Source organism: Urtica dioica, chromosome 2 (genome assembly GCF_054948205.1).
Source record: "Urtica dioica subsp. dioica isolate 48M chromosome 2, U.dioica_male_clone48M_v1_H2, whole genome shotgun sequence".
NCBI lineage: Eukaryota > Viridiplantae > Streptophyta > Magnoliopsida > Rosales > Urticaceae > Urtica > Urtica dioica.
The window spans coordinates 12361203-12383363 of record NC_142757.1 but is presented as its reverse complement, the minus strand read 5'-3'; the positions used below and the strand labels follow the sequence as shown (position 1 = coordinate 12383363).

The 22161-nt window shown below is 38.8% G+C and overlaps 1 protein-coding gene across 1 annotated transcript; it reads right to left on the bottom strand.

The window, feature by feature from the left end:
- Positions 1-1641: 1641 nt before the first annotated feature.
- Positions 1642-8682, bottom strand: LOC149404082 (DNAJ heat shock family protein). The gene is made up of 3 exons (XM_089603101.1): positions 8393-8682; positions 7843-8279; positions 1642-2372 (listed from the first exon to the last, which is right to left on the bottom strand). The coding sequence occupies exons 1-3, from the start codon at positions 8555-8557 to the stop codon at positions 1931-1933; spliced, it is 1044 nt and encodes a 347-aa protein (XP_089459227.1). The 5' UTR covers positions 8558-8682; the 3' UTR covers positions 1642-1930.
- Positions 8683-22161: the final 13479 nt, after the last annotated feature.

Here is a 22161-nt window from a genome sequence, read left to right as displayed (position 1 = left end):
CTCTTCTACAACAGATGCATCTTGTACGGGGTGATCAACATACAAATTCAATTCTTCAGACTCCTCATACAGCTTTGACACTGCTATAAACAGGCTCAGATCACAGTCCAGGGCAAAGACCTCCCCATAAGGTTCCAGATAGTACATGGGAATCGCTGAGTATCCAAGATTTTTCTCTACAATCTTGTCTAGCTCCAACAAGGACAGTCACTCCACATCTACGTGGTCTACGTAGTCAATCCGACCACCAACGTAGGTCAAACGCTCATTCACCACTTCCACTCTACCCCCATGATGAACTTTGAACGTGAACATACCAGACCATTTAACTAAACAATAATCAAACAATTTTTTTATTAAAATCAACCAAAGTAGTATTAAAATACAACTACTACACAAATACAAAAGGACACAAAACCAATAACAGACAACAACCACCACTGGTCCCCCCATTATTTTGTATTTAAAGCTTCTAATGCTCAAAACTAAGAAAACAACAAAACAATGGTGGTCCCTACTCAGATTCTTTACGAAATCGAAACATAACTCCAACCAGAACCAGACAATGTGGTCCCTACACTTTTCAAACCCTAAAAAAAGATCCAAACATACATAAAAAAGGGTTTCTCGCCATATTCTGGTCTATTATTGACTGACGCGCTCTCTGATGAATTTGTCTCTCGACCAGCTCTTCTTTTCGTCGGAGACTTGGATTTTTTTCTCTGAGCCTGGGATTTTTTCTTCGAGTACGCCGTCGGAGACTTCCCTGGCACGGTTTTTTTTTTCTGCGCCGGAGACTTCATTCTAATACCTCCTCCAGTGCTGCTAGGGTTCGATTTCGCCGGAGATTTGGATGTTGAAGGTTTCGCCATTTTCGCGATGATAGAGCAATCCCTAGATTTGTGTACGCGAGATTTGTTCTTTCATTTTTTTTAAAAGTATTTATATTTTTTAAACAATTATAATATTTAATAATTATTCTAATAATTAATATATCTGATAATATTTAAACATTAAAAGTATTCATTATATGCAAAAATACGCTTATACCCTTTCAGAATAATACACGTGACTACTTAACGTCCAAATACTTACGGAAGTGGCTAGTTGTAACACGTGTTTAAGTTCTGAGTTGAGTTCTGCAACATTTCCGAGTCCAATGGGTGAAATGTAACCGAGATACGAGTACATGGGGCAAAAATGAGATTTATTCTTAATTTAATTATAATGAAAATAAAGGTATTAACTTTTTAAATATATTTAAATATTTAGTAAATGATATTAATATAATTCGGTTAATCTAACTAAAAAAAATTCGGTTAAACTGTTGACCTAATTTAATTTAATTTTCGTTGAATCCCTCCACGTGTGATCTTACAATTTACAACTTACAACCTCAAATGAGTCGAGTATCGCCGACGTCAAGCATTATAACTGCTGTTTTATCCAGTATCTCAAATATTATTGGGATCCAACTACGCAAGTCTTTGATTGAGAAGTCAACTTGGTCTAATTAAAATGTTTTTCTTTTTTTCTTTATTAAAACATAGTCGTAATTTTGTCCGGTGACACTTTAGAATCATTGAATTATCGCACTTCGGTGATAGGAACGAACAATGACATTATTAACGTTCAATGACCTTTTTATGTATTTTTTTTCTCTTATTCAACGTAAAGAAAACACGATTCATCAGAAGATAGAGTTCGTGAGACGTCAACTCTTGTTCTACAAAAAGTGTTTTCTGACTAACTACGTCCAACGTATAACTGAAATATGAAGGAAATAAGAAGCAAAATAACAAATTAACACACACGCACGCGCACGCACCGTCCCCTCCTACACAGTTCTTCAAACCTTCCCACATTTCACAAAATGCATAAAACTCAACTTTCCATAAAGAGAAAAATAAATAAATACTAATTAACAAGTCTATGGAGACGTTAATAACCTCTTGATGCCCGTCTTTTGCTCCGAAGTGAGCCTGGAGGGGAATTTGATGTTGAACTTAATCCTCAAGTTTCCTTTTCTGGTGGGCTCTTTTGGAATCGGCATTCCTTCGCCTCTGACCACCTCTTCATGGGTCGGGCTTATGACGGAGTTGATCGGGACTGTCAGACTTCTAGCATCGAGGGTGGTCAGCTGAACAGTGTAGCCTGTGAGAGCCTCCACGAGAGATATTTTCTGAGTGAAAACGAGATCGTTCCCATCCCTCTTGAATATACCATGGGGCTTCTCGTCAATGATGAACACGAGGTCCGCGGGCACCACGCCTCTCTGTTCGTTTCCCTTCTCGGGAAAAGTTATTTTCGTTCCCTTCTTCCACCCGGGCCTGATTTCTATCGTTAAGATTTCTTCGGTCGTGGCTGGCCTTCTGCAGAAATAAATCATTGTCAATTTAAAGTAACTCGTATGGAGTCGGGCATTTCATATACATAAATAGAGCTTAACTACTTTATATAACATACATAGTATATAATACACTAAACTTCATCAGGAAGATATGATAACAGGTCCACCACATACTTGCACAAGCAGGAGTAATACAGTGAGAACAATGACAGTGACTGGGAGGAAAATTATAGGATGATCAATTTGAGCAGAACAATAGCGATAATACAGTTTGAGAAGCACTATATTATAGGAAAATTAAATCTTTGAGTCATAGGATGAGGTTGTAAAGGTGTGCGATCATTTAGGCTTTTTAAGGGGTTTGTTTGGTGTGTTTGTTATTACGGCATATATTATAGAGTCATTGTCATTTTCTGTATACTTAGATTACTAATAGGTATATGGTGTCGTTTGTACATATCGAGCCTAGTAGTGTCGTTTTACTAAGCTATATATAAAGAAAACGACAATAACTCTATAATATATGTCGTAATGTGTGTGTGTGTGTGTGTGTGTGTGTGTGTGTGTGTTTTATTCTGAACTCCAAAATATAATCTGCAAGTGATATATGAAGTGCGGTTTATTTAATCATTCTAATAATAAGGATGCTAAGCATCACCACACGTGTAAACCAACATGGATGAAAAAAAATAAAGCCGTCCACTTATATATATATATATATATATATATATATAGAGATATATATATATATATATATAGAGAGAGAGAGAGAGAGAGAGAAAGTGGTACTATCTCTAAATTATTCGGTTTGCTATTGTCCCTTGTTCGCACTTAGCCATTTCCTAATACAAAATATGAAATCACATGTTTTTGTATTCTCCTAAAAAAAATGAAATCACGTATCAAGATCTAGATGGACTTGATGAAATTATTATAATACTTTGCGAATTGCGCCTATTTTTTTTTTTTTTTTTTTTTTTTTGTAAAAGAAACACCGGGAATTACTCTGCGACTAAATTGAATAAAATTATTACCTCAATAACTTTTCCCATAACCCTAATGAATCATCACAATGCATTTTTTTTTAATAATGAAACAAACTAGCTTAGTGACTTATTTATAATAAATAAAAACAATGTAAATAAATAAACCACAGATTCACCCTTCTTGATCAAGGTACCCACGATATCCTCTATTAGTTTTTCCTAACTAATTGAAGATATTAAATCACTGGTTGCCCACTTTCAGACATATGTGCACATGCACCTGGAAGTACCTAGCTTTGAAATGAGAGTTCTGTTTGTCGTTGTCCCAAGTATATATCGAACTTAAAACTTATAAACGTGAAGTGGCCAAACTTTATTCCGTGAAGTCTCTTGGAAAACAAGGGAAACATTGGAGTGATTTCAAATATCCTTTACTTCTAAAAATGTGAAGCAATGCAGAACATGACTTTGAAGGTAAATCATGTATCGGAAAGCCAATTAAATATCACACCAGTGATTATAAAATAAATAAATAAAAAAATCAATTATGATACTAAAATATGTAAGCATAATTTTTTTTGTTTTTTTTCAAGACTTTTCCAAACTTGTAAATTGCGTGAAGAGGACCATCTGGGTCGCGAGGAGACCCAGGTTGGGAGAAGGGTACTGATCCCGAATGGGGATGAGGGCAAACCCCAAAAACCCTAAATTAGGATATTCGGGCCGCGGCCTTCAAGGTAGCGGCGGCGGCTGGCATGAGGTAGGGGAGTTCAACTGGTTATGGGTGAGTCGGGGGGAGGGAAGGTGGCGTATGGCCGAGTAGCGTGGTGGAGTTCGGGAGAGGCTCCAGCCGGCAGAGCAGCTCCAGAATTGTGAAAGATTTTTTCGACAACCAAAAGACATTCGGAAAATCCATAATTTGAGTTGGAAGAGTTCTCGGAGATGTGTACCGATCGTTTCGTATCAGAGGAGAACGCGAACCTGATAAGACCTTGAGTATTCCATAACTGAAAAATAGGACAATAGAATGATAGTTACAATCTTTCGAGAGGCTTGTTCTCTCCCATGGGAAACATCCAAATTTTTCACTCAAGATTTGCTTATCTTTTCCTTTCACTATCCTCTTACATATACTAACTAACTAGCTACTTCCTATTTACGACACTACCCTTGTGGTCCTTACAGAACCCGCTGGGGGAGTTGTCCTTCCTTTGCCAAGCAGGCATGTTGGAGTACTATGCTCAGTTCAAGACATGCTTGGGACGAAAAGCGAGGGTGACAAGGAATATAGTATCTGGTTCTTTTTCGCGAAGCTGTGCAACGTGATTCGCCGGGAATTGTCACCCGGAATCGCTCTACGCCATGAGGTCGTTAGCACTGGAGAGCAAGGTGACTCCCACTGTCATGTCAGCGCCGACCGGCCCGACAACCTTGGGCATACCGAAGTGGCAGATTTCGAGACCGATGCCGGTCAGACTTGCGATCAGACTGCCTGAGCCAAGCCCGTGCGTTCTAGAGAAATTCTGGACAAAAAAAAACTCACGAGCGAGACGGGTGAGCTATGGGCCAAGGGTCTCAGCTTTTCATGGCCACCACTGCAAACCAGTAATCTTTCGTATCGTCCTGGTCGAGGAGGGCAAAGATGATGAAGATGTCAAACCGATTGTAACAGGAGTTGAGCTTTATGACAAGCTCAAAGAGTAGGAGGGGAGTAATGTTACATGTTTAGGTTATTTAGGGTTTTAACTCTGGTAACAGTAGTTTCTATTAGGGAATTAGGGTTTTAAATCTTGCAGCTAGCAATTTATTTAAGCATATTCCGAATTTTAGATCAATAGGTTGGATAATTAGGGTTTAACTGTGTAAATTTATTATTCCAGAATCAGCTCTGAGAAAATAAAAGAGAGCTAAGCATGGGTCATAAATATGTGAATTGAGAACAAAAGTACTGAAAGAAGCGGGATGAAATCAGAAGATGAGGAGCAGAAGGGGTGGAATGGTGAAGTAAATACTAAACAGATACGAAGAAATGATCATAAAGCAAGAACAAGATCACTTAAGATTAGCATAGACTTGAGTAATTATAAAGAAGACTTTGTTAATATAACGTAGATGATTCAGTTTAAATATGTAAAAAAATCAACCAGCATCACTCTCCTCACCCATTGTTAGTACTCCAGATACTCATTTTATTTTCAAAATCACATTAACACCGAATGGTGGCTTGTTCTCTTAAGTCTGATGGAATTCCAGTGTTGGAAAGATAGAAAACTTAAGATAAACGGGCATTTGATAAACCGGGAACTAAAGTGATACGTATTTAGTATCTAAAATTATTAATTAAAGAAATTAGGGGGTTTTAATTCGGAAATTAGTATTTTATATTCTGCAATTAGGATTTTAAATTATATCTTATGCCTTACTTATGTAACTGGTTATGTTATTGGGCTCGGCCCATTAGATTGTAATCTTTGATCTATTTAAGAGACCCTACGTTAATGAAAAACAGGGCCAATAATTCAAAAGTTTAGTCTCTCTCAAAAGAGAAGAGACTAAGCTCAGTGAAAGATTGGCAAAGCTCTCGTTTTGAGATCGAATCCCGGGGCCGTATCAATTTTGGTATCAAAGCCGAATCTCAAGATGGGGGCAACAATGGAGGACTCTATGGAGCAGATGAAGAAGTTCATAGAAACACCAAGCCAGCGAGACGAAGCCCAAGCAACCGCCATGGCCGCACTGAAGGATGAACTCCGAACGCTCCATATGAACCAAGAGAACAAGATTGCATCCATTGCACCAGAGTGGGTGAAGCTTGTTGGCGTTGGAGCAAACAGAAAGAAGTCACGAGGCAAAGAGATGGCGAGCCCAGATCGTGATCTCCAACAAAATCGCGAGCCAAACAGCGACTTCAACCATGGCCACGACTTCAGCGACGAACGGCGGGGCTCCATCAGGCAGGACTACAAAATAGATCCTCGTGGCGGGGTTGGTCGAGCACATGAGCAAAGCCACGACGCCGGAGGAAATCTAGGAGGCACGCATCTATGGTTTCGACCAAACCCTAGATCTGAAATCCCTGTAGGGTCTCGCGGAGGACCACCACGTGAGACAGGAGGCAAGGACGGAGTCGAGAGGTTCAACCAAGGGCCACCGAAAGGAGGGCAGTCGTGTCATGGTGGCGTCGGAGCGTTGCTGGAGCAGTTTTCTTGCGGATAAAATTAGAAAAAAATCTGAAATTCAAAACTCATAATTGGGAATTTAAAATGCAGGTAGGAGAATGGGCTCGCAACGACAACGATGGTCATTTTGACGATTGCACATTCGTGGGGGACGAAGATCGATGGTTGAATGAGTACGAAGACTACCACGACCACAACTCGGCAAAAATCCAGACTCGGAAGGATGAATTTCCTAACCTACGATGGGCTCGGTGATCCCACCGAAGGGCTACAAAAAGCCGATAATCCTTTCAATGTCCAAAGCTCAACCGCAGACCGTAATATCCGCCAAACAAGCTATAACCTCACCGAGCCTGCTGCGAGAATTAAAGTTTCGCCAAAAAGGAAAAGCACCATTAAGGGAGTAGGTCGGAAAGCGACAATGGTGGTGATTGGACAGCGCCCAGATGGCTCTGCAATCTTCGACGAAAGATCAACCAACGTTTGAGTAGGGATCCTAGCACAATGGAACAAGGGTATCCATGAACTACGTCAAGAGAGCGTTCCAGAGTTTGAGCTTGAGGACAAGCTCAAAGAGGAGGGGAGTATTGATACGTATTTAGTATCTAAAATTATTAGTTAGGAGGGAGTTTTAATTTTGAAATGTTTTATATTTTGCAATTAGGTTTTTAAATCATGTCTTTTTTCCATTCCGAATTTAGATTAGTTAATTAGAATTTACTTATGTAATTAGAGTTACGCTTTTGGGCCCGGCCCATTAGATTGTAATCTTTGGTCTATTCAAGAGACCCTAGTTAATGAAAAACAGAGCTAAGAATCAACCACCAAAAGTTTAGTCTCTCTCAAAAGAGCGGAGACTAAGCTCGGTGAAAGATTGGCAAAGATCCCGTTTCGAGATCGAATCCCGGGCCGTATCATGAGGCCAAGTCTTACACAACTATTTCATATCCTCGCTAACTGATTATGGATCCCTCTATTTATACTAAATTATTGGCGCAGAAGAATCATTGTTCTCTTAGAGAACCTGATCTCTAACCCTCATACTAACTACTACTAAGAGTCCATGTTAGGCACGGAACATATGTGATCACCCAATGAATCGCGATAGTTTTAGGAAACCCCAAAATAGGAAATTAAGTCATTAAGAAGAAAGTTTCGCTCTTTTTTCTTTTTGGCTCGGCGGTTTCTGTAGCTGTTGTTTAGGCCTTTCTGGTTTTTGTTTTCCTCTGTATTGCTCTTCCTCGCCTTGGACTCTTCCAGTTTTTAATAAAATTTGCTGTTTCTTTAAAAAAAAAAAAAAAAAAAAAGAAGAAAGTTTTGCTCTTACCCGGAGGAATCAGTAACATCCCTAGAGATCTTCATCTTCTTGGTAGTCCCCTTATACAAATCCTCGAGAGTGCAAGGAAGATTCCTCTCGATCGCCGGAGCCTTCCGTGGCGGCACCACCGCATTGGCCGAGCCGCCCTCGCTGGCACCGCTGCGGAACGATCCAAAGATGTCGTCCCCGAAGATTCCCTTCGGAAACCCCGAGGCCCCTCCGCAGCCCCTGGACCCTCCCATGTCTCCCATCCCTGGAAAGCTAGAATATCCGAAAAGCTCCGAGAAAATATCTTCTGGACTCCTGGAGTTGAACCTGAACGCCGTCGGGCCTCCGTCGCCGCCGCCGCCGCCAAACGCGGATGCCCCCGGCGGGGGAACGTGACCGTTCAGCCCCTCCTCACCGTACTGATCGTACACTGCTCGCTTCTGCGGATCGCTCAAAACCTAACAACACAACATCTCTCTCTCTCTCACTCCTCAAACATCAAAAATTCGAACACGATTTCGAATCTCGGATTAGCGAATACACAGAACAGCACGTAATTGAATAAACTTACATCGTAAGCCTCGGAGATTTGCTTGAATTTGGCCTCGGCTTCTTTCTTGTTGGATGGGTTCTTATCAGGATGCCACTTCATGGCGAGCTTTCTGTAAGCTTTCTTCAAGTCATCGTCTTTCGCGTTCCTATCAACCTGAAGAACCTTGTAGTAATCCACGCCCATCCCCCCTCTCTCTCTCTCTCTCCTCTCTCTCTGTCTTTCTCTCTACACACTTATGTGTTCTCTCCCTCTGCTCTGATTTCTCTATTTTATTATTTTTATTTATTATTCTTTCTCTCTTTTTTTATTTAGAGAAATTTTATTTTCTAGACCTAAAAGTTATGGAAATATCTTAATTTTTTTTCTTCATCATCTTCTTCCTCGTTGTTGTGATAATTATCTCTGTCATGCACGTATACTTCATCAAAATTCTTTCGTCTCTTGTTGAGTTCAACACGAGGCAACTCTTCATTGATAACATTTTTTCCTTTATCTACTTTGTTTGCACTGAACGCCGTGATTTCTTTCGATATCAAAGTTACACAAAGTGCATATTTTCTACGACTTTTGCACTTCGTATAATACTTAACATCAATATCGTCCTTCAACAAAGCAGGCTCAATCGCATATTACCCGCTTCATATGGAACTTCTAACTTTAAGTCATACTTTGATCTGTCTATATCGACTCTATTGTACACCTTGTCGACTAACCTCGTGTACGTCGTCTCTTTCGAAACTTCAAGCGGAAATGTTCTTGCATTTTTGAACACGTATAAGTGTCCATTTCTCTCCCATGTGCCGTTAACCATCAACAAAACTGCAAAAAATATCACATAAAAATAGATTAAATAAAAAAACAAGATTTTTTTAATTTTCTTGGTACACTGTCGGATCCGGTCGGATCCGGCCAGATCCGGTCGGATCCTGCCAGATCCGGTCGGATTCTGGCAGTTTGTCGGATCCGGTCGGATCCGGCCACATCCGGTCGGATCATGCGAGATCCTGTCGGATTCTGACCTTGCCAGATCTGGTCGGATCCTGCCAGATCCGGTCGGATCCTGTCCGAATTTTAGCTTAAATTTCATCGGAAATAGTACTTAAATTTCATCCTAAATTATCGGATTTCATCGGAAATAACGTTAAATTCCGGGTTATTTGACCTAAATCTACCAACTTTTTTTTTTCTACACAAACTATATCAACATAACTATAAAAGATGAATGAATGAGCATACTAACCCATTTCGACGGGATTGAACGAAGTGGATACTCGAAAATGATGAAACGAGAGAAAATGAGAGAGAATGGGAGATGAAAAGAAGTAGGGAATGAAGTGAAGATGGTTATATTACCTTGAAAGAGTATTTTTGTCCGAAATTTGTACAAAAGTCTAATTTTAGATATTTATGAACTAGTGAGTCTAATTGAGATATTTTCATAACTTTTAGGTCTAGAAAATGAAATTTCTCTTTCTTTTCTAGTCGGAGAAGGAAAACTGGGGGTCGGGGTGGGGTGATGTTAAGTGAGTAATAGTGATTGTCCACAGCTAGTGGGCCAGAGCTTCTGCTTATTATTCCAAATGGGCTTTTTATTGGGCCTTCATTATGTTCAGGACTTGATCTCGAGATACTACTAAAATTATTTTAGGGACTAAAAAAAATGCAAATGATTTTTTTGGACTTTTTTTTTAAAGCTCAACAATAGGACCTCTGAATTTATTTATATTTATGTAATTATCATTATACCCTTATTTATCTTCTATTTATTTTTTGTAAAGAAAAACTAAACCCTACTACAATCTCTCCTTCTTTCTTTTCTTTCATTTATTCTCGGTCGCATCTCCTCCATTGCCTCAGTTTCATCTCCTCCATTGCCTTCGTCGCATCTCCTCCATTGTTAAGTGAGTAATAGTGATTGTCCACAGCAAGTGGGCCATAGCTTCTGTTTATTATTCCAAATGGGTTTTTATTGGGCCTTTATTATGCTCAGGACTTTTGTTAGATCTCGAGATACTACTAAAATTATTTTAGGGAGTTTTCCAAAACTAAAAGTAAAAAAAATGCAAATGATTTTTTTAGACCATTTTTTTTAAAAGGTCAGCAATAGGACCTCTGAATTTATTTCTATTTAAGTAATTATCATTATATACTTATTTATTTTCTATTTATTTTTTGTAAAGAAAAACTAAACCCGACTACAATCTCTCTTTCTTTCTTTTCTTTCATTTATTCTCGGTCGCATCTCTTCCATTGTCTCCGTTTCATCTCCTCTATTGCCTTCGTCGCATCTCCTCCATTGGCGTCGTGTCTCATTGTCGTATGTGTGTCTAGATCTCCACCGGTGTCCCTCGTCTCTCTCTAACTTGGTGGCCATCCCTCGTCTCTCTCTTAGTTCGCATCGTCCATCGTCTTCCACGGCCACCCACTTTCGCCATCCCCGTTCCGCCGCAGCAAACTCCCACATTGACACTCTTTTTGCTCTTTATTCCGGTAAGCTCACTCATACATAGTCATTTCGTTACAGTGTTTATGACCAACGTTGTCACGAAAGCTTCAGCATGACTCCATATTTGGTGACAATATAGTCATGAAACTAAAGTCTGCAGTAACAACATAGTCATGAAACTAAAGTCTGCAGTGACAACATAGTCATGAAACTAAAGTCTGCATTGACAACATAGTCACGAAACTAAATTATGAAGTGACAACATAGTCACGAAACTAAATTTTGCAGTGACAACATAGTCACGATTCTAAATTATGCAGTGACATTATTATTATTATTACATTTATAACTCTTTGACAATTTTTCTTGTATAATATAGATTCAAGCCATTATTATTATTATTACATTTATAACAGATCTCCACTATTTGCAGTTATGAAAGACATTCATAGCTTCGTCAAGCATAGCGGTAGATGGGTGAAACATGAACGATACGAAGCTGGTCTTGAGTGTGCAGTGGGAATCTTAATACCGGCAAAAGCAACGTACGAGGATTTTATGCAGTTGTTGTATGCCACACTCAATCGCTCACCTAAAAATCAAGTCCTCCGTGTTTCTTATGATACGGTCGGTACCCCCAGTAAGTATTGACTCCGACCTAAGTTTGAAATGTTACTTGCATCTTCGGAAGGAGAAACCGGACCAATCCAAATTTAATTTGGTAGTAGAGATGGAGCTTGTCACGACCCGCAGGACACCCGTCATCCTCACAACGCGACCTTTCCCGTAACATTTTCATAAACCATTTATATTTTCAACCAAAATTAGAAAGAAAACATTTCAAACATACTTTACATACATATTTTATCAAACAAATAGCGGAAATAAAATTAATTTACATATAAGGAATAACAAGGGTTTCTAGAGCTAGTCCGCTAAAAACCGGTAAAAATTTTCGCTTCTAAAAGGGTGACAACAATGCGGACTACCCTAGCTTGCTATTCGTAAGCACGGGCCCATAATCGTGCTAACCGAGTTTCAAAACGTAAAAAGAGTTTCGGGCCGATCATCTAAACGTTATTATATTATAAAAGTTCTTTCACAAGCTATATAAAAACTTTCACGAGCATACAAGCTCGGTTTTCAAAAACCTGATCCCCATTTCCAAAAAGACACTTCTTATGCCACAGGTCGTCATGAGATCTACCTTGACTAGCACTCTTGTTTCGCCTGAGCTTTTCCTTTATCTACAAGAAGAGGGATTTATGGGGTGAGTCACACCGACTCAGTAAGTAGGATATGTAACCTACTACTACATGAGATGCATAGATGCAGATGATGAACGCAAATGACAGATTCAGAAGAATAAAGAAGTTCAATCATTCAAGCAGCATAGCAAAAGATTATTCAATCAACAGAGACATATATAGTTTTAGAACTCAGTTCTAAAACAATCAAACACATAATCATATAGGAATTCGGCTAACAACCGATTTCCTAAGAACTCATCCATCTCACTCATCGCGGCGCCTTACATCAGTGGACTGGCCAATCAACACTTCAGTCCGCAGCCGTTCATAAGAGATGAGTAAATCATTCCGAGAACTTGAGCCTAGTCATCGAAAGGCCGAAGTTCTAATGTCTGGGATCCACTAGCACATGTAGGAGGGCCTTAATGCGCGCTTGGTAGAGGGGAGCAAACCCTCACCAATCCCTGGTTGCTCCAGGGTTCATATTTCCCTCAAGACAGGTAAGCCACCCGTCGACTCACATGAAGCCACCCATCGACTTCCCATTAAAGGGCCTTTGGAAATGCCACCCGCTACATTGCCGACAAGGGTTCATTACGTTTTACAGGAGCTGTCTAGAGCCTACCTGTCTATCTTATTACAGGAGGAGATCTTATCGGGATAAAGCCTGTCATTAACATTATTAATTTCACTGTATGGCTCTTTAAGTATTTTAGAAAGAATTGTCAACAACTGTGAAGCTGGACCTCTTCCTAGAACAGTTCCTCTCGGGATTGAATCCGGAAGACACCGTCTTTCCTCCTCCTGTTGTCCTCTTCATCAGGACGAAGGGGTAAAACTTATTACAGAAGCTTAACATAGTTTTCAAGGCTTCAAGGTTCTTAACCCGCTAATCGTTTAACCCTATCATTTTATTATCTTATTAGTTAGTGGCCGAAGCCTTATTCGGTCGTCTTATCTAACTGAGGGTTTCTCTTGGTTTTAGGATTAAACGAATAAAAATAAACAATTATTCTACTAGGCACCATTCCCCTTTTGGCGCCTCAAACCTAAATCCCACTTACCCGGAATAGTTCGTCGGAGAACTCGATGAATTCCTGAGGACACTTTACTTTACACGCTTCCCGAGACCTTTAGCACGTCGTGAAGCGTCGAGAGAACTAGAATCCGAAGTTGAAACTTCGTTAGTTATCGAACTACTTGAAAGATAATGTTCGTTGTTGGGATTAGATTCGAGTCGGTTTGGAATTCGAGAATTTAATTTATTATTCTCCGGTTTTCCGAAAGTCAAACTTATTTAAGACTCACGTATTTTCGTATCGAGAATAATACGAAATAAAATCCAATAACATGCTTATGAGTCTCAAATAAATTTATCCGAATAAAAAGTAACCGAGAATTCCAAAGCGAATGAAATCAAATTCTTAAACGTTGTTAAATAAACAATCATAAATTATTTATTTAAATACAGGAAATACATTACATAGTCAAATCCAAGAGTATTTAAACGCTATAAGCGATTTAAAAAACTCACGAGTTTATCGAGCTTTAACTACGATAACTCTTTTCTCGAAAATTTCAAATTCCGGCTTCGTTGCCTTCGACTCTGCCGGTTCGCGCTCGTCCGTCTGAATCTGTAATTGAATCACGGAATACGATAACAAGTCAATTTCATGATTCCAAACTCATAATCAATCCTGAAATTCAAATCCCGACATCTCGACCCAAAACCCGGACTAAACCAAATCAAATCCACCCTAACCAAAAACCGTTCTCAACAAACCGGAAATCACAACAAAACTCAAATGAGCCTGGATACATACTTGACTCGAATCAACATAAACGACCATAAAAAACTTAATGAGGCTCAGAATTTACGTTATGACACTTAACCGGCCAAAGCATGCTCACACGGTCAAAGCAACCAAATCAGGCCAAGACAAACAACCAAATATCCAGAATTCATAAAGATCAAGACAGCCTCATCATAACAGCAATCAGAATTCCAAGCCAAACTCAAAAGAATTTCACACGGCCAAGATAACACATAACACAAAAATTCGTCCAAAATCATAACAATTCAAAACGATGCTTGTCAATCAAAACCCAAACACTAAAAGAGTCATAACAGGTTTCAGAATCACTAATCAATCCTCAGAAAATCCAAAAGCCCCAAAAATTCGGGTTCCCAAACCCTAGATATCCAAATTCGGCCAAAATTCCAACCGTAACATGAAATCCGTGCTCAAACCTCAAAATCAAGCTATAATGATCAATAACCGAGCTCAATAAACATATAAAACCAACCAATTTTACTGATTTCAACTCGGATAAAAAAAAACCCCAAAATTCGAATCTTAGAACCCTAACCATGAATCAATCCGAGGAAGAAAAATTCCTTACTTCTTTTCGTGAAATCCAACTACTCGCCGCTCTCTCTCTCTGGTTTTCCAGCGTCCTCTCTCGGTCGGCGCTCGCCTCTAACTCACGGCGGCGTCTCGTTCTCCTCAGCCTGAAGCGCGCAGCGACGGGGCTCATGACGGAGATGGCGCGCGAAGATGAGGAGAGAAGAAAAAGAGAAGGGAGGGTGACAATGCTGATGATCGGTGATGATAATGATCTGAGCTAACAATTTTTTTTTCTTGTTTTGCAGGTGGGTTCTCGCGCGGGTGAGAAGAAGGAGAATGAAGAAAGAAAAAAGAGAGAGAAGGAGAGGCCAAAAATGAGAGGAAGGAAGAGAAAATGAGAAGTCCACGTGGTTGTTCCTTATCAAGCCACACATAGAACACGTGGATGCACCACAGACGGACATGTTTCACTCCAATTGACCCCTTTTTATTTTTTCCTTTCAATCTCGTCCCTTATTTGTTGCACATAAGTCCTTTCAAAATAAAATCTCACAATCTTGTCCTTAATTAATTGAAAATAATCTCGAAAAATAACCGAGAATATTCTCATTAATTCTCGTTACCTTGAATATATTTAAGGGATTTCGGAATTTATTTTTCACCCTTGAGATTTTAAATCTCCGGGTACATTCCTAATATTTTTTTTATTCGGAAAATAATATTGAGTTTACTCGAATATCCTTATTCCGAAATTTCGTCACCCTTAAATATAATTTTCTTCGTTCTCAAGCACTTAAATTTATTCCAACATTAAGTGCTTACAAAAATCCTTTTCCTTATTGATTTATCCAAATTTACTATGAATTTCTTCCGAAATTCTAAAATTTCACTTAGAACGTGGAACGAGAAAATACAGAGATAACATCTCTAATAAACTGAAACGAGAGAGATCGTGAATTTTATAATTCATTCAACACGGCGAGAGAAGAAAATTTCCTTTATTTATTGATAAGAGGAAATTTTTACAGAGGCTGACGTGTACAAAAGTCGGGTCTCTCAGAGCCATTGAAGCAAGAGCCGTTGGTTTCGGACTCAGGCGTTGGTTCAACTCCGAACATCGGTCAACCAGCACAACCGGACATGCCGTCTCCTAAGTTGGAGGCTAGTTCTCCCGAGATCCCCAACCCGAATCAGAGTCGTTCAGGCACACCATGGCAGACCCCTCCGCGCTTAGGCACTCCAAAACGGTTTAGTATGCCTTGCTCTGGAACGAGGAGGACGAGTCAATGCGCTACGCCTTCCACGGATAACCAAAATATGCATCCTGACCTTGATGTGTCGGAAATTCACTCTCCGCTGAGACTAGTAAAATGAGGATTGTATGCCAACAAAGCAACTCTGAAGAAACATTTATGCATGTTAGCAATCACCAAACATTTTACGTTCAAGATGAAGACTTCTAACAAACGGTATATCCATGTTGTTTGTCGAGATGACTCATGTGCGTGGTCTGTTCTTGGAGTAAAAAAGACTACATTCGAGATCTTTGAAGTGAGGAGGTAATTTATTACTTATTTCTACATTGATATTATTATGGTCACCTGAAATTAAAATTGCAAGTACATTCTTGTAGGTATGATTCTGAGCACACGTGTGCTACACATTCAGACAAGGATAACATCCTCATGCTACGTCGACATTTGTAGGCGAGACTATGAAACATAGGTACATCGATCCCTCATGTTCACCATGAAAACCCAAAGACATCATTTCTTACATGCAACAATATTTTGAAGTGGACATGTCCTACAAAAAAGAATGGAGGTCAAGACAGGCGGCACTATCATCATTGTTTGGCACCGATGATGAATCATATAAATCTCTGCCTAAATTCATGTACGTGATGTCCGCTAACAATCCAGGTTCGTCATTTGACCTTGTCACAACGCCTCGATCCCACCGTTTCAAATACTTCTTCATGTCGCTTAGTGCGTGGAAAAGGGGGTGGAAGTATCTGCGGCCTGTAGTTATCATCGACGACACTTTTTTGAAGAGTTACTATAAAGGCACAGTGTTTTCAGCATGTGGTATGGATGCGAATGAATAAGTTTACCCCCTCGCATTCGGCGCTGGTGATTCAGAATCTACTAAATCGTGGGTTTACTTCTTGACAAGGTTAAAGGAAGCAATCGGGGAGAGGTCACATCAGGTCATAGTGTCTGACAGGAACGCGGGAATCATTAACACTGTGAAAAAGATTTTCACTAACTCAGACCATGGTTATTGCATGTTTCATCTTTTGAAGAACGTGAAGAACCAAATCAAAGGTCTATCAAAAGAGGTGAATTGGACGTTCTATGCTGCAGCAAAGGCATACACGTATGCAAAGTTTGAAATGTATATGCTTATGATAGATGAGGAAGATTCAGGAGTCCGAGCGTATCTTAAGAACGACGTAGGCCACAAAAAGTGGGCTCGTAGTTTCTACATGGAGAAGGGGTACTCAATAATGACATCAAACAATGCCGAGTCGCTGAATGCTATGAATGTCAAACCGAGAGAGTTTCCTATTGCCAAGCTATTTGATTTTCTCTGGGAGAGAATGAGTAAATGATTTTACGAACGTAGAAAAAAAGCGTTGGGAACGTTGACGATCCTTTGCGTTGATGCGAATAAAAAACTTGAAGAATACCACGCTAAATCTACTGGAATAGGGGTACGTGATAAGCATTCAATTTTAAATATTTTTACAATATGTTGTTTACTATGTCTAGTTTTTCATGACAACATTGTATGTACTGAACAGGATTTCGTGACTACCTTTTTTGGTCACGAAAACTTGTTATCGAAGTATTTCCCATAAATTATTATAACCCGTAAACAAAATGATATTGGGTGTGGAACAGGTGCATCCATCATCGATGTACGAGTTTGTAGTCGTTGATAGAGAGGGGCAAAAGTGGGCTATAAATTTGAGAAAGAAGACATGTTTGTGCCACAGGAAGACTGAAAAAGAAAAGAATACCGTCTCAATGGAAATGGGATGATGATAGAAGGAATAAGTGTAGTCGGTGTGGTGGAGTAGGACATAATCGAGCCACTTGTCGCAACGCGGTCCGAACCCACCATAGCCGACCCTGAACATGATTTCGATGTTCTTTTTTTAGACTTTTTTATTTGATGTCCCTATTTGGAGTTGTACTTTACTTTATTTCTTATTTATTTAGTTATGTTTGTTATGGATTTTTATATTTCTCATTTGTGAAGTTTTAGTCATGAAATCCACACTTTTCGTAAGAGGAAAGTCACGAAATCCCCATTTTTCGGGGTATAGAAGTCACGAAATCCCAATTTTTCATGACGTAGAAGTCACGATATCTCTTTTTTTAGTGATAAAGAAGTCACAAAATTCCCATTTTTTATGACATAGAAGTCATGACATCCCATTTTTTCGTGACAGAGACCTCACAAATTCCCAAAATTTCGTGATATAGAAGTCACGAAGTCCGAGCCATTTACGTGAAACATGATATCTTTCGCTTGTTTGACCGAGTTGGTAATTGGGATATGGATATTTAATAGTATCTACTGCGAACAATAGCAATGAATGCCATTAATAGCAATTAAATTTCTAAAGAACCAACTTAGGAAGCTAGGTAAGCATATTTATTGGAGCATTTACTTACTACAAAAGTTAGGTAAGGAAGTCCAAGACATATTTATCCGATCTTTGATATTTACCTCATATCAAACTCATAATATTGTTCGAAAGAGTCTAACGCTGCAATGGAAGCTAAAGAACCAACGACGAATGGAAGCGATTCGAGTAAAAAGGTGGCGACGGTGAATGAGACATCGGAGATGCCTTCAGAAAGTGCAAACTCGACCGCGAGATACTACTTGATCCCATGTTCGCTCCCTCCCAGGAAATTTAACAAGCGCCATGACCTGAGCGACGCTGAATTCAACGAGTACGTAGAGATGCATGCAGGTGAGGATCTCAATACTCCGTTTTTTATGGATAACTCCATTCTTCTCGAAATATTCGGCGAGAATTGGGAGGAATATTTGAAAGCAAAGAGAGCTATTGTCGAAGACCATAAAGATTTGCCGGCTGACCAAAGGAGGGTGGACGAAAAGAAATAAAATGTAGTTCGAGATGAGGTACTCAATATTTACAACGCTTTCAAATAGCTATATTGCAATGTTTTAATGTTTAGACGATATCACATGTTTTAAAACTATTTGTATAATTCTCTATGTTCATATGTTTAAGACTTTTTATTGATGTAGTTATGTTTGTTATGCACTTTTTTTTACTATTCGTGACTTTTGTTGTGTTTCACATTAAATTCCATAAAAAAATCCAATTTCGTGACTGGTATGTCACAAAAAAGTACCGTTTCGTGACCTGAAGAGTTTTGTTTCGTGACAGGAACGTCACAAAATCCTCATTTTTCGTGACATGAACATCACAAAATCCCAATATTTCGTGACAGCAACGTCACGAAATCCTCATTTTTTGTGACATGAACGTCACGAAATTCCAATTTTTCGTGACAGTAATGTCACGAAATCCATGTCAATTACATGAAACATGCTCTATTTAGCTCCTTTGATCTCGCTTGATCCTCATAAATTTCCTTCTAGACTGTTAAATGAGTGGTTTTGGGAGGACTAACAACGCTAATACGTGGGTTATCAATAAATTCCCGCATTAAGGAGAAATTATAGTGGAAAACGATAAGCTGGACGACATGATGTTCAACCTCATTCACATATGTTCATATGTTTAGACTACTTTAAATTATGTCCCATTTGAAATGATGAAATGGGACAAATGAATGTATGTCAACAACACTTCACAATACAAAACACATTAGTTAGTCATGATATTCTAGGTAAGTAGAACTTCACTTACCATTTATTTTTTCAAATTTTATTATTTTTATATTTATTATAACCATTGGTCCCCTACGACGTATTTAATGAAAAAATAAGAGATTTCTCATTAAATTCCATCAAAGGTTCCAATTTCGTGACTGGTATGTCACGAAAAAGTATCGTTTCGTGAATTGAAGAGTTTTGTTTCGTGACATGAATGTCACGAAATCCTCATTTTTCGTGACAGGAACGTCACGAAATCCTCATTTTTTGTGACATGAACGTCACGAATGCCCATTTTTTTGTGACAGGAAAGTCATGAAAACCTCATTTTTCGAGACATGAACGTCACGAAATCCCAAAATTTCGTGACAATAACGTCACGAAATCCTTATTAGACGTGGATTGAAGAAGCCGTTTCCCAAGTAACTTTAACTTAGACTTTTCTACCAATTGGCCAATCTGTCTATTAGATATGTATTTATTAGGGAGAAAAAGGCGTTGATAACTCCCAAACACACAATACGAGTTAACGACACCCTTTTCCCCCAAGAGATACTAATCTTATAGAGACTAACTGAGCAATTAAATGAAAAGTTTAAGTAGTTACTTTGCATTTCTTCATTCTTCTGATGCGTGAGAAGTAGAAGCTACTCCGATTTCGTGAACTTTTTATATGTCCCTCCCTCGTATATATAGGAGAAACAAAGTGTAAGTCATTTAAGTTTATCGGTAGTTGGGGGTTAGTGGTTGTATTTAAGTTTATAGGTAGTTGGGGTATTTAAGTTTATGGGTAGTTGTTGGTGGTTGTATTGTACTGATTAAATTCCATCAAAGTATCTCATTTCGTGATTGGTATGTCACCAAATCCCCTTTTTTCGTGACAGTAACTTCACGAAATCTCCATTTTCATGACATGACAGTAACGAAATACATTTGTTTCATGATAGGAAAGTCACAAAATACATTTGTTTCGTGACAAGAAAGTCACGAAGTGCATTTGTTTCGTGATAGGAACGTCACGAAATCTCCTTTTCGTGACATTAAATCAATTTTAAACTTATTTTATTAAAATAATAAATATAATAAAAATGAGTCTACTTTATTATTTTCATGAAAATTAATTTAAAACTTATTTCTTAAAAATAATAAAAATGTGTCTACTTTATAATTTTTTTGATGAAATTAATTTAAAAGTAAAAAGGTTTATATTGACAGTTTCGTGACACAGGAGTCACTAAAGTCACGACGAAGTCTCCAGTTTTCGTGACAGAGAAGTCACGAAGTTTGTACCAATTAAGTGACGTCAAGAATAAGTTTGGCGTTGTTATGAAATCATGTGAATTGTATTTAATATAATCACATCCAAAAGAATACTGAATTACATATTTAATAATTTACTGGCCCCTATACGTACGTATAGACATAGAACATACCTTCGTGACGACCTTGTCACACAAATTCCAAAAAGGAGAATTAAGAGTCACACGGCCTTCACAAAGACATTCCAAAAAATAGACTCCCCTACTTATAAGATTTGGATCACTAACCACTTCTCCTACTTTCAATTTTCTTCGTCCGACTCAACATTGTTTGCGATGTTTAATGCCCCGTGCTTGCACATTTCGGTTGCCATCTTCTTTCTATACATGGACATATTGTCTTGACGCAAACTAGTGACTGGAATCCCATGGATCATAAATTCGGCGGCCTTTATGCAAAACATGCCACAGTCTCCCCTGTTAATGGTTGCTTACTAGTATTCATTATGCATCAAAATAGAACATGACAAACAATATGAGAAAAGATCTTACCCATTGCTTTGTTGTGGCATAGGCGCAATTACTATTTTAAACGGCTCCGGGTTGCCATCTGCAAGAACGACGACGCCCAACACTATCGGGATAAAATCCGCCATCATCCGAATGCTATCACGAACATTGCATGCATACTTGAAGTCCATAGAGTCGTATATTGTTAGGGATCTATGACTTAGGGAAATTATGACAAGGAGCCAGTGGTCCGGCACATGGACATGGACATAGACAGTGTTAACATCTTCCCATGGAGTCTTTGCAAAACCTGTTTTTTTCGAAAGTTATGTAGTCAAGCACAACTAAATGGTCCGTCCAATCAAACGCGTCCTTGTTCTTCGCTTTGGACCAAGCATCATGGCACCGGGTGAACATTAGTAGAAAGTACGAGTTGGTTGTCAAAAACGGCTTTCGGACATTTCCATACTTCCCCTTCTTTCTCGAGTAGTAGAAAATGACGTCCATATGCTGCAAAAGAAAAAAAATCACAGAATTCAGTGACATATGTTCACAAAATAATTATGTTCACTTAGTGACAATATTGTCATTAGATTCTTATCTTCATGTCGTGACGACAACACAGTTTCTGGTGACAATGTTGTCACGTAGTAAATATTAACAAAAAACAAATGTAGTTGATTATTGAGTATGTAGAATAACAAGCGAAATCCAAGTGAATTCATTCAGAAATCCAAGTTCAGAAATTCATTGTCACGAAATATAGAATTTATTACGTGAAGTTCAAAAAACCAAATAAAAAACACGTCACAACATAGCTACAAAAAACATGGTTTATTTTTTTACATTCACACAAACAAAAAACAATCCGAAGTGAAATGGTGTTTGTCATCCTTGTCACTAAAAAAACTTGGTTAAGTGGACGTACCTCTCCCGTAAGCCACTCAACCGGGGTAAAACGAAGTCTTCGATGTAATCTCAAGCACCGTAAACTGGAACGAGGGAGATAAATCTTCTTCTGATGACTTATACTTCACACTTCTGAAAAATCACAAGTATGAGATCTCATTTTATTTAATATTAACAG